The sequence below is a fragment of the Ananas comosus genome, linkage group 6 (genome assembly GCF_001540865.1).
Source record: "Ananas comosus cultivar F153 linkage group 6, ASM154086v1, whole genome shotgun sequence".
In the NCBI taxonomy this organism is placed as follows: Eukaryota; Viridiplantae; Streptophyta; class Magnoliopsida; order Poales; family Bromeliaceae; genus Ananas; species Ananas comosus.
The window spans coordinates 13069344-13083519 of NC_033626.1; the positions used below are offsets into that span (position 1 = coordinate 13069344).

The 14176-nt window shown below is 35.2% G+C and overlaps 1 protein-coding gene across 1 annotated transcript; it reads right to left on the minus strand.

Moving 5' to 3' along the window:
* LOC109711332 (HMG-Y-related protein A-like) lies at positions 1 to 1082 on the minus strand. Its single transcript, XM_020234326.1, has 2 exons — positions 814 to 1082; positions 1 to 696 (listed from the first exon to the last, which is right to left on the minus strand). The coding sequence occupies exons 1-2, from the start codon at positions 874 to 876 to the stop codon at positions 391 to 393; spliced, it is 369 nt and encodes a 122-aa protein (XP_020089915.1). The 5' UTR covers positions 877 to 1082; the 3' UTR covers positions 1 to 390.

A 14176-nucleotide genomic window follows, 5' to 3' on the forward strand; every position in this document is an offset into this window, starting at 1 on the left:
TGAACAGCAAAAAGGAACATCTTTTTCAGAAAAAGAGAAGGAAGTCAAACAGCCGGAAACTACTCAGATTAATCTCATTGAATCGTTTTCACGAACTAGGTCAAATGAGGCGATTCCATAAAAATGTACATCTATGCATCCACATTACACAACATACGCTTCAATTAACACTGCATCTCCCTACAATTAGCAAATCTAACATTAAGAATAGAACAAATAAGAGTGAGAGAGAGAGAGAGGGAGAGGAGGAGGAGGAGGAGAAGAGGGCATAGAAAAGCACCACAAATGCGATCAGAAACTCTCAGAACCCGTCGTTCGCCTCTTCCGGCCTCACCTTCCGCGGCCGCCCCCTCCCCCTCTTACCCGGCTGCGGCGGCGGCGCGGCCCCCATCATGGCCGCCGCCGACGACGACGTGGACGCCGAGGCGGCGCCGGCCGGAACCCGGGCGGGCCCCGGGCCTCGGACTTCGGGGGTCGGCCGCGGCCGCGCTTCGGCGGCGCGTCGGGGCCGGCGACGAAGTAGTTGTTCTTGATGAATACAAGCTCCCCGTTCTGGCGCATGTGCATGAGGTGCGCCTTGAGCAGCGCCGAGTGCGACGGGGGGAGCTCCCCGTAGTTCGACTGTATGTACTTGGAGATCGACGTCTTGTTCGACCCGTTCGGCTCGTTCAGCGCCGTGATCGCCGCCATTATCATCTGCTCCGCCGCACCCGAACCAAAATCCCAAGGAAATTAGGGTTTCTAGAACCTTCCAAAAACGGGGGAGAAAAACCTAAAGAACGTTAGGGTTAGCATTTGGGGTCGCGAGGGTACCTCCGGGTACGTGGGTAGATGATGAGGCGGCGGCTTCCCAACCTCTTCACCGGCCATAGCCATGGCGACGAGAGCGAGAACAAAGCGACGAGGAAGAAGAAGAAGAGAGAGAGAGAGAGAGAGAGAGAGAGAGAGAGGAGTTTGTTGTGATTAGAAATATTTTGGGGGGGGTCGGAAAGGAATTTAAAAAGGTGGGGTTGGGTTGGGGATGGATCGGAAATGGGGAGAAGGGAAGGGAAAAAAATAAAAGGAAAAAAGGGGAAAAAAGGGGTAAGTGATAATTTAAAATAGAAGTTGAATGTGGAAGGGAAGGGGTAGGGTAGGGGATGGGATCGACGGTCGGGATTCGATAGACGGCGTTGATCAGACGGTCGTGACTGGGAGGAATAGGGGATCACGCGGATTGCTGACGTGCATGGGGCATTGGAGTTACCTTTCTCTGAATTTTTCTTTTTCTTTATAATTTCCGCTTTGTCTTTTGCCATAGCCTCCTCGAGCTGATACATAAAAGCCACTTGATATTTGTTTATTTACGGATCATGCCATGATGGGTGTGCCCATGTTTGAATGGTTGCGGAGTGAGGGCATTTTAGTCATTTTATCGTTTTCTGCTTTTGTATCAGATCAAATCTATTTCTAGTTCCTGTAGTACCAGGATATTATAACTTGGTTCTATAATTTTTTAAAAAAAGTAAAAACACATCCATAGTTCTTCAAACTTTTTACAATAAAGAGATAAACTAATTGCTATCAAAAATAAAATTATAAGACGTAAAAAACAAAATTAAAATGTTAAGGCAATCAGATAAAAAAAACAAAGAAATAAAGTAAAAAATTAACCCTATATTTGAATATTGATATTTGAACAGCAAATTTTGTCATGAGTAAAATATATACTTTTTATTATTTCGCTTCATAATTCTATTTAAAAGAGGTGTTGTTCTAAAAGAAATATTAAAAAATGGATGAGAAAAATTTAAATTATTCTTCTAATAAAATTTATTTTGCATACTTCATCATCCAAATGTTGGAAGCACTTTTGTTGCAAAGTCTACAAATTGAAATGGATGATTTTATTTATCTACCACTTAAAAATCTTTGAAAATAATTTTTTTATCAATATCAATTGTTAATATATCGGTATATATGATGTGAAAAATTTTAGTTGAATTATGAATATTGTATAAAAGTGTTATATGAGCTTGACAATATATTAGCAACCCAAAATTTTTTTTTTGAAAATCATTATATTTTTATCATAGTTCTGTTTTTTTTTTATTCTTCTGTATTGCTGTGTTAACTGAAGATAATTTTTAGAATATTATTTATGTAAGATGTGGAGCTCTTGTGTTGGCTTTTATTTGGTTCACCAATATATCAACGGTCTATAAAAACAATAACATAAAAAAATTCAAAAAAAATTGAAACTTTTTTTTTAATATTTTGAGAAGTTAAAAATCGCACTTCGCCCCTCAACAAGTGGATTCTCCTTTTTGAGGGAAGATAGGAAACCACTACCTTCTTTTTATTCTTTTTTTTATGTGGTAAAAATGCATGAACAAACCCCCAATGTAGGCAATTGTGAAATGTACCCTACAACTTTTTTTTTTTTTTTTTGTGTGATCGAGACTCCCTCAATTTTCAACCAATTTTAGTTCCAAAAACTTAAAAATTCTTTCAAAATCATCGGTGATTTTGAAAATTTGGAGATAAAACTTGACCGAATAACAGTTCACAGCTTATTAAATTATTAAATATGATGAAACTTTTAACCGGGGCATTAAAATCTCAAGTAAAGGAGATTGAAAGTTTTGGAAAGTCTCAATAGTAAAAATAAAAGCTAAAAGGTCAATGTCCAACGTTGCTATAGTTGAGGGGGGTCTCATACATTTGTACCTTAATTTCCTTTCCTTTTGTTTTCTTTTTCGTGGGAACTCGTTTCCCAGAAGAAGAGTGTTCCGATGGTGTGCATGCTCGTAGTTGTTGCTTCTGTACGTTCGAAGATTCCCAGCAAGTACCCCTCAACCACGCATACGAGGTGGGGTCTCAAACTTCTCATGGGGCCCACCATTCCACACACTTCGACCAATAGCCACTTGGGGCTGTTTTGCAAAACAGTCCAACCATTTTCTCGATTTTGTAATTCAGGCCTCACTTTCTCGCGCTTTGGTTGAAATCATTTTTTTCGTGCTAGGCCTCGGCAAAAAGTTGGTTGGGTTCGAGCCGGACCCAACTAGCTTGAAGGGAAAAAAAAAAAAAAAAAAAAAAAAAAAAAATATAAATATATATATATATATATATATATATATATATATATATATAAAGAGTTGAGCTGTGATGATTTTTAACAGTATCATCATCATGTGCATTAGGTTTTAAGCAACATTGATCTCTTTTTTATTATAATATGCCTTTGATTAAACACTATTCACCTAACCACTCAACCTATCACGATCACCGTCAACCTCACATCTTTCCATCCAAGAGCTAAAATAATACACAAGTATCACCCGCATGATACTTTACAAGTATCTAGCCCTACTCTATATATATATATATAATATATATATATATATATATATATATATATATATATATAAAGTCCGGCTGGGATACTATCGATAGCACCAAGGACTTGGTGCTATCGAGTTTTTTTACCGTTAGATTTAACCCTTGATTAGTTTTATCCGTTAGATTGTACTATTCAACCAACCACCCGCTCAACCCTAGGTAAGGGTGGCAATCCAGCTCGCTGTTCGCGAGCCAGCTCGTGTTCGGCTCGAAATGAGCTCGAAATTGAATCGCTCGTTTAGTAAACGAGCCGAACACGAGGCGAATTTTTCGGCTCGTTTATTAAACAAGCCGAACACGAGTTGGAGTCAGCTCGTTTGTGTTCGGCTCGATAACAGCTCGAATACATATATTTTATATTTATATAATTTATGTAATTTATATTTATATATAAATAAATAATTATATATAATATATATTTTTATTATTTAATTTTTAGCAAAATAAAAATATAAAGGCAAGCTCAATTATAAAAAACTCATTTATATATAAAGTTTCAACTATCAGGTCAAAATCTAATTGATAAGATTTTATAAATTTATTTTTTATATATATTCAATCTAATCCTTTTAACTTATTGTTCGTTGGCCAGCTCGTCAGCCAGCTCGTGTTTGGCTCGTTTATTAACGAGCCGAACACGAGCTGAATTTTTTGGCTCGATACTTTAACAAGCCAGCTCATGTTCGGCTCATTTTAAACGAGCCGAACACGAGCCGACCTCAGCTCGCTCGTGTTCGGCTCATTTACACCCACTCAACTCTAGGGGGGCCACATCATCCTAACCGCATATTTTTCAATCCAAGGGCTAAAAAACTAATAACACCAATGGCTTGGTGCTATTAATAGTATTCCAACTTAGTTATATATATATATATATATAGTACGTCTTCCGTACTTTCGAAAGTACAAAAGTCTTCGTACTTGTAAGTTATTTTTGATGATCAAACATTCGATTCAACGATCGGCTCCGTTAAGCATAATCTACGTTATTGAAACTATTTATAAATCAAATTTTATAATTTTTCGACATAATTTACCAAGCGATGATAGGGTCGCAAAAATGACTATTTTAACGGCCGATGTGGTACATTTTTAAGTTCAACGGTGTCGAAGTATCCAAATTACATGAAAATTTAATAAAAAATTATACTTAACATCAAGAGTAAAAACAATACTTCCGATTTAAAATGTGAGTCTTTTATCACTATTTTTTATGAGATTTTTATTTTCAGCCGTTCATTTTGAGGCTGCTCGTTCACTAGACAAGCAAAGTCAAAAAATTATGAAATTTGGTTTCTAAATAGTTCCAATAGCGTAGATCAAGTTTAATGGAACCGATTGCCAAATTGGATGTCCCATCATCGAAAACAACTTATAAGTACGGAGGTCTCCGTACTTCCAAAAGCATAGGAGCCTATATATATATATATATATATATATTTCAAACTCAAGCCCAATCCAAAGTGGCTCGGGGTCGAGCAAATCGAAGAAAAGAAAAGTTCAGTTCTTTTCGAGCTTCCAACTTTGCTTCCTGACCGTGTTTGATGTGATGTGCCGGGCTAGGGTTGAGCCTACCCGCAATGAACCAAACTGGGTGAGCTAGATCGATCGGTCGGGCAGGTTGGACCAGTTTTGCTCAGGTCTATTGATTCACATTTGACTTGAAGTTGCACAAATGATTGAACATAATGAACTGAAACTCTAAACTCGAAAAGAGGAAAGGGACTATACCTTTTTGCAAATTGGCCTTCTTCTCTGTTCCAACTTCAAACAATGGAGAATTAGAGCTAGTTTATAATATGTTGCACATATACAGTAAGATATAGCACCTTAATTACTTAGGTCCTTAACATTGCTATATGAAGGAGACTAAGATTAACAATATCGATCTAACATGTTCCACTCTGAGATTATTGGTGTTACAATCATTCTAATTGATAAAAGTCACAAGTATAATAATTCAAGAAACTTTAATTACCTTTTACGCATGTGTTGAGCCAAAAGCACGGAGCTTTCTCGAAGAATGGTGCCTTTATCCATCCATGCCAACCCTTTGTCAACTACACAGTCCGTTCCTTAGACCTCAACTTCGTTGCGTGTCCGACCTTAAACTAAGTTAGGCTATACACCAATATTGTATGGGCTTTTCCTTTGATTATGCTACGAAAACACTTGTTAAGACATATTAGATATTATCCATGAGACATGAGTAAGTAAGTGTATTTTACTTGCTCAGAAGAGCAAGCCTCGTCGTATGAAAACCACTAAAACACTATAATCTGCGCTATACAACTTTGAGTAATCATATACCATGTAAACTGGCTTCAGATGCCTTAATTATTAGACCTTAAGGATTATATTCAAAATAATGTTTGTAGAGGCATCTAGCTAGCTATCATGTGAAAAAAATATATCTTTACAAAGAGTTGTATTGATTAACTAAGCATATATTTGTATGAAAAGGCGTGAACAAAAAGTGTTTTAGTTAATTATCATAAAAAGGTGTCTTAATAAAAGAGGTGCCTTGCATGCAAAGATGCTTTTACATCTCTTTATTGAAAAAAAAATATATGTTCATAGTGTCTTTTCGTGTAGCAGTGTGTGGTCTATAAATTGGATAGGAATTTTGTGATGGGGTGATGGAAGCCCAAGTCCTGAGGAACGCCTCGTGCTTGCTATTATGTCGCTTTATTTCCTTCTCCAATATCATATTAATATTGTTTAATTAATTGATGTACACTGTCATCTGTATCATATCAGTACATAATTTTTTTTTTATATGTAGTATATGTATCATAAAATATGGTATGGATTGTAGAGTTATACAGCTAATTATATTTCAAATCCAACAATCTAATTAACTAAAGCATGCGTAGTTTAATTTGCAAATGCATTAATCCTCAAATACATTAATTGGCTTCACATATATACTCCATGAAAATGAAAATTATTTGTTAGCTAGGCTAATCTATTAGTACTACAAACGTTGGTGGGAACCACTGTATATAGGAGAGCGCAGATGTTCGCACAAATTTTGGTAATGCACTACCCAATTGCAGAAGAATTGGTAGTTAATTAGCTTGCTCGAAAGCTCCAAAACTGCTTTTAGCTTCTTGTACCCAACAAAGTTCGTATGGTCATTACAAATCACTCTAAAGCACACTAGGACTCAAATTTTATGCACTCTAAAGCATCAAAACAAGTACATTTGAATATATATCACATACCAATTTGAGCACTGATCGTCCCTGTCGCTACTGGCTAAGAGATTGGAAGTTGGTACCTGAGGTTCAAAGTTCGAAACCTAGTTGTTTCATATTTTTAACTAATTTTATAAACAAAACGGGTAGCATATTACCTTTCTCTCTCTCAAAAAAAAAAAAAAAAAAAACCAATTTGGGCCTAATTAACTTCTTTCTTTTACATTACCTATCAGTTCAGCACTGGCAGTTGCCTGTAGATGTTAGTTGGTGTCGGCATGCATGCAATAATATTGCTCATAATTAATTTATATGTACGTTACTAGGTATGTAGTTAACCTAACCAAGATTTTATCTTGTATTTATATAGATATATCATTGCCATGTGTGATATCCTTTTCTCATACCCGAAGCGGAAAAGGAGATGCAACATACACCAGTTTAAACGTACTTAGATTTTTGCCAAAACCTGAGAGAGAGAGAGAGAGAGAGAGAGAGGAACATCTAACAATAGTTGGCAACTAACCTTACAAGCATCTCACCGACCATCCCTAGCGCAAATGACAAAGGATTTAATAGTCGGCATCCGAGGTGCCAAGTTCGAATACTAGTTGATTCATATTTTCAGCTGAATTTATTCCTAAATGAAATAAACGAAGCGAATAACATGCTACCTATCACTAAAAAAAAAAAAAAAAAAAAAAAAAAAAAAAAAAAACTTACAAGCGCCTAGGTACCTCAAGAGTTAGGGTGGAGACCACAAAATTTAACGTTATGGGGACCTCATGAAATCTTAGAGGAGAGTTATTAAATGAAACTACTGGTTCTATAAATTTAGTCATTGATTTTCTTATATATTTTAGTGTTTCATTATCAAAAAGTAGCCGTTCCATCATTTCTCTTTTAAAGCTTAAACCGTCGAATAACAGCAGGCGAATATAGTAAAATTTCTATGCGCTCCCTGATCATGTTCCCTTTTTTCTAGTTTGAAATGAATCAAATGGGTGGATGCATGTTTTTAATTCTTAACTAGTGGTGTATAAGATTAGCTAGCAAGCTTTGAAATCATGACATCCTTGTATAAATTATATAACAACAGCTTAATTTCAGTCTTAAGGATTAATTACAGTTTACTACTTGAGCTATATATCTTACCCACAAACAGATCAAAAGGTTTCATAATTTAATTAAGGATATTGAACACCGAAAACCTAACTTGCTAGGGTATGCTGCATTAGGAAACTCAAGGTCGAACAGACAACGAACGCAAGGTCGATATCGAAGGACTGTTTACAATTGTCAAAAGCATGGCACGGATAGCACTCACCATGAAAGAAACTAACCTCATACCAAGTTTCCCCTTCAACTTATGATCAGTCCCTGCAACTTTTAATATCTGCAAAAAGCCAAAAACATAAACAAAATACATGAAGATGGCTTTTACTACAAAAGAAGCTTCTGCAGTACTAGGGCTTAAAACATGTATATATGCAGCAGAAATGTACCTTTTAATTGAAGGATCCAATTGATGATGAAACACGATCTCTATTGTTGATTGACAAGGATAAAGCTGCAGTTATATATAGGGTATCAAGGGGCAAGTGTCGTGACTTATTAATTGGCACTGCTGGATCAAAGAGGTGGTCAACTTTGACTCGTCGGTGGGATTCCTTGCATGTGATCCTCGCTACATATATAACAACCTATGCAATCTATGTATCTTCTCTGGTATCTGTACATGTGTGTGTGTGTGTGTGTGTGTGTGTGTGTGTGTGTGTGTGTGTGTGTGTGTGTGAGAGAGAGAGAGAGAGAGAGAGAGAGAGAGAGAGAGCAATTGAATTGGAAAGAGAGTAATGGTAGGCTCAATTCAGTTCAGTATTTACCAACTGGAATGGTACGTAATTGAAAAAATAGAGAAATAAATGAAAGAAAGGCTGGTGTAATTAGAATTCTAGGGCCTTTTTGACCTAACTGTGCAATGAGCTTCCCAACCCACGTGACAGTCTGGGTTGGTGCTTCTCTTATGGCAATCTTCTTATGCAAAGATAAACCGCAATGGCTGACTGCCGTCAGTACAGTTTTTTTTTAGCAGGCCAAACATGCTCCTAGTCTAATGCATCTGAAAGAATCCAAAAACTTTGAAATTTGCCCAATCTAATGTCTTTCATGCTTGTCTAAATTAGACATAAGTGAGCATATTAAAGCAATTTAGATTAATTGGAAATTGGAAACAGTAATGATGAGAGGATCGATGGAAGTTGTGTGGCTATAACTATTTAGAAGGGTTGTAACTAAATAACGGACACCAATGCTAGCCCTACAACCACTTTTTGGTCCTAATCCTGTAACTTTATCACTCCCAAATGCTCATATTTCTTCGCTACTCTTATTGCTTCTCTTCTTTAATTTTAAAACTAAAATTCAAAAGTTATTTTTTAACTCCGGTGACGTAGCTAGGATTACAACTTTCAAATTAAGGGTTGTAATTCTGGGATCCTTTTTGGGTCGTAGACTTAACATTTCTTGTAATATTGAATATGAGAGGTTAGATATGCTCGTGGGCGTTTGAAGCACTGATCACACACATGAAGTTCTTTATCTACCAATACCAACACCAACCTAACTAGCTACTCTTCTCTTTAAAAAGTTTTGTTAGAACCTTTCTAGCTTCACACCGGCAGATGCTACAAGCGGTCCGAAACGCCTGTGAACTGACAAGTCAAGCGTACTATAGTTTAGCGGGCTCCCTCCAGGGGTGTAATCTTCCCTTCCTTTTAATCCCTTGCCCATTTTTTCTTTTTTTCTTTTTTTTCCTTTGCCTCCTAAGGCCTAGCTGCCTCATCAAATAGCTAAATTCACTTTCTAATTGAATGAAGCTGTAGCATACTACCTTCCCTTCAAAAAAAAAAAAAAAAAACAAAAAAAAAACCTAGCTAGCTAGATCAAAAGAGCACGTGGAAAAATATTGGCCCTGGAACAATGACCAAAACCTGTATATGTTTAATCGGGAAAGATAATTACAGACGTTAACGAAGTTTTTTTTTAATCTTTATTTCCATGCATAAATTAAGCAGTAAAATGAATTGTATGTAGCAAAGGATTGCATGTGTACGTTATCTTACCGCCATTTGGAGATTATAAATTCGTAATTTTCAATTTATTGTTTATTTGTACCTTGTTCTGGCTAGATTGCAACACAACAAGAATAAAGAGTTCTTAATCGCATACGAGAAGTTTCTGATAAGAACTCATATGGTTATCGAACAATTGAAGCTGCATAATCACCTTTTGGTTATAGTCCTATGACTTTATTATTCGAGAGTTCATATTTCTTAACTTGTCTTAATTATCACTCTTATTTTAAAAAAAAAACATGCTAAGTGTACTTCTTAAATATGCTTGTATGATTTTTTTTTTCACTTTATTGTTTATTTATGTTTTGGCTGAGTTCAATTAACTCACCCCTATTGCTTAATCATCCCTTTAATAAATGAAGCAGGTAGCATACTATCTTTTTCTAAAAAAAAAAAAAAAAAGCTTGCATGATGACAATCTTTATCTAAGGGTTGTAATCCTACACCTTAGGGTTTGAAAAACTTCTTGTTAGTTATACGATACAAAAATAGAATGATAGAAATATAGAATGGGGGGGATACGACCAGTAGATAAATATGGGCTCTTGAATAATAGAGTTATAAGATTACGACCCTTAGAACAAAAATTATAATCTTACATTTTTTTGGGGTTGTAGACTTGACATTTCTCATGGTTGTTTCAACTGTCGTTCTTCTTTCATATTTTCCTAAGCCGTAAACACTCTATCAACTTGTCAACTATTTACGGAAAGAAAAAGGAACCGCAATCCAATTTTAAACTAAAGACAAAAAAGTTATAATCTGCATGTGAATGTTCAAAATCTTGTGACATTAGGTAGTTGAAGAAAATTAGGATGCTAATGAAGCAAGGAATAGGTCAATACAATGACGCTTTAATTGGTAGGGCTTTTATTGAAAGGTGTACATTGGTTTAAATATTTTGGTCGAATTAATTAACTTGCTGCGTTGTTTGAATTATTGATTGATTGCTACATTTTTCTTTAATACAATTGACTGTTTTCACTAACTATTTCGACCTTTAATTACTCTTTATGTTCTTTTTCCTAGCTAGTTTGAGGGGATCATTAAATTAATATTGATATGCATTTCACTTCTATATTGTATTTGGTATGTGACCTTCTTAACGCTTACTTTTAGTGAGCTTATTTGGTTTCTGCAGATTAATTCCTTCATAAGATTTTCTGCGGGATGTAGATATACTGTCAAATTTATGAAGCACTTAGCGCAGCTCATACCAACCAATCAATTACACAACAAAAAAGTCTCAATATAAAGACATTTTCTAGACGATACTTGGGAAAAGTATCCCCAAGCATCCCTACAATATAACAAATACCGACAACTAGGATTCTAACTTGGGTCTCGAATCCTAATTGGAAATAAACTTAGCTGAAAATACTGACACTTTAAAAAGTATCGTCATATGAATCCTCTATTTTATCAAACTAATTAATTTTTTACATGATAAATTTTACTATTATTTTAAATCTTTCGGCGCTTTAAAGCGTTAAGGTTTCAAAAAATTTTGAAAAATCTTGACGCTTTAAAACCTCAAAATATATTTTATTGACGCTTTACATAAATGTCGGTATATATATGATCACTATTCATTTGCTGACACTTTCAAATGTGATCTTAGACTATATTGAGACTCTTTTAAACATCATTAAATATAAAAAAAAAACGTCCATAAATATTAATTTTCTTATATTGTTAGAGCTTTCATGTGATTATTCAGCAGTTTGTGATCAATGGTTGTATTTTGCGGAATCCATAGTAGTTCTTCAGAGAAAAAAAATCATCTTATACACACGTAAATTTTCAAGCAATACTCACGTATATACACTCAAATTGCTTTTATACATTCTCGATGTGTTGGCATATATAGATTTGATTACATGCAGCAATAGTGTAGTCTCGAATAATGGAAGTAAGTAAAAACTTCTGCTACCGAAATTCTTTTGTGATGTTTCGCAAGAAAGCAGAATTCAGCTGGGTCAAATTTAAAGACTATCGCTCGCACCAAGCGCGTCGAAATGTATTATAAGCTGCATCTTCTAGTCCTTCATAACATAAGCCTTGTGTTTGTTTAAATCAAAAGAGGCTATAATTTATATAGTTCGGGATGGTGTAGAGAGTTTAATTAATATAATACAAAATTGCTCGTTGTTTCAACATTTGATTAGCTATCCTACGAGTGGTGAAGTATTTGTTCATCTTTTTTTCTCATGTATGTTGTGGTATTTATGAGTTTTTATTCAGCACAGAACTATTCGTATTAGTTTTAGTGAAATAGTTGCTCGTAATTTGTATTTGTTTTTTAATTAGATTCGTATAAGTTTTAGTAGGGATCGACTGATTAGGGACATAAGTTTCTGCTATATATTTTCATTCTTCTAATCAAGCAACCACATAAAAAGTCACCTTGCATTTTAGTATAAAAAAAAAAAAAGAAAAACAAAACTGTGCACAATGTATATGGTGCCTGCACCGGGTGCAACCAACAATTTCGTGTCAAACCTCCCGACGCAGGTCAACTCGCCCCCTATTGAATCAGTTTGACCGAGCGATTACTTCTCTGACTCATCCGTGTGATGTGATCTCCGACCAATGAGAGAGGAATCCGAAACGTGTCACACGTAGTTACGTGGCGGGAATTGGGTCGGTCAACCAAGACGATCACAACCGTCCAAATTATATAGCGGTGTGGCGCCCACAGAAATCTGTAGTAGGTGATAAAGGGATGTTTTTAAAAATTTTTCTTTTTCCCTTTCAACCATATGTTATTAAATCACATTAATTTACCTAGATATAATACCTGGTACAAAAATTTTGTGTCACTACCACTGTTAGAAAAAAAATTTACTTTTTTATCTGAATATATATCATCTACTAATTGATTGTAGCATAATTAAACACATGTATCCAAATTGTATTTTCATTTATGGAGATTCAGAATTCTCATTTACAGCAAGATTTTTTTAAAAAAAAATTGCCAAAAATTCTATGCGGTTATGAGTAAAATAAATAGTATAATCTATGAAGCCAACGGGCGCCTTTAATTAGATGCTGCATATATTGGATTAGCAAATTCTAAGTACTAGCTTTTAGATGATGGCTTGTGGGGATTATTATTATTATTATTTTGGTTGTAAATTTAGTATGTCACTCTCCTTCAATTAGCTAGGCTCAAATATTCAATTTTTTCTAGTTTGATCATGTTTATTAAATATTTCGAAGAAGCCTAAATTTTTTGTAATCATATGCATAGAATTTTTAATCCTCTCGGAACAGCATTTATTTACTTATTTGTGTTTTTATGTTCTCTTTTGACCTTGTGTGTGTATATATATATATATATATATATAGTAGATCTTGTGTGCTATTAGGAGCAGAAAATTTTTATACTATTTACAGTAAGATTAATATCTCTGATCGAAAATTTTAGTGTTATATCACCACTTTTTGTGAGATTTTTATTTTCAGCCGTTGATTTTGAATCATTTCGAACGCCAGGTAAATGATATAAAAAAATCATAAAATTTATTTTCTAAATACTTCAAATACGCTAGATCAAGTCTAACGGAGTCGATCGTCGATTCGGAAGCTCCATGATCGAAAACGGCTTAGGAGCACGGAGGGCTCCGTGCTCCTAATAGCACACAAGACCTACTATATATATATAGAGAGAGAACTAGACTGGAATACTATCAATAGCACAAAATTATTGGTGCTATTGATTTTTTAGCCCTTTGCTTGAGAAATGGATGATTAGGATGATGTGGGTCCCCTAAGGTTGAGTGAGTGGTTGGTTGAATAGTATAATCTAACGGGTAAAAATAATCAGAGGATTAAATCTAACGGTGGAAAACTCGATAACACCAAATCAGAATTATCCCAAATAAATTATTGTATCCATATACCTTTCCATGCATATTTGATCCCTCATTTCCCAGTATTGGTAATGGGGTGATGTCTCATTGGACAAAAGCTTTATTTTTACATTATCAACAAATTGATGTCACTGACTGTCCCTAGAGCAAGTGATAATGGACTTGGTGGTTGGTACCCGAGGTCCCAAGTTCAAATTCTAGTTGATTTACATTTCTAACTAAGTTTATTTCTAAATAAAATAAATGAAGCGGGTAGCGTGCTACCTATCTTTCACGCCCTTGTGCGTTCACTTAACTTCTCTTTTGTCCTTTTTTATTTGTAGTTACAAGTAAAAATATCTTCACCCAACTAATGCATATATATTTCATTATTTACTAAAAATTGCAGGGCTCATGTATCTTTCACACCCATGTTAATCAACAAGCAACAAAATATGTGATTGACTAGAATAAGTCGGCTTGTAAACCCAAGTCCAAGTACCAAAATATTGGAAAACCCTAGAGCCAATCTTCTTAGCTAGCTTGCACTTATTATACCACCTCTCTTTGTGATAGAGCAACCTGTGGTGTGTGACCTCAAACC

Coding starts and splice junctions, on each gene's coding strand:
- LOC109711332 (XM_020234326.1), bottom strand. CDS start 876: ATGGCTATGGCCGGTGAAGAGGTTGGGAAGCCGCCGCCTCATCATCTA. Junction 697..813: donor ATCTACCCACGTACCCGGAG/GTACCCTCGCGA, acceptor GCGGCGGAGCAG/ATGATAATGGCGGCGATCAC.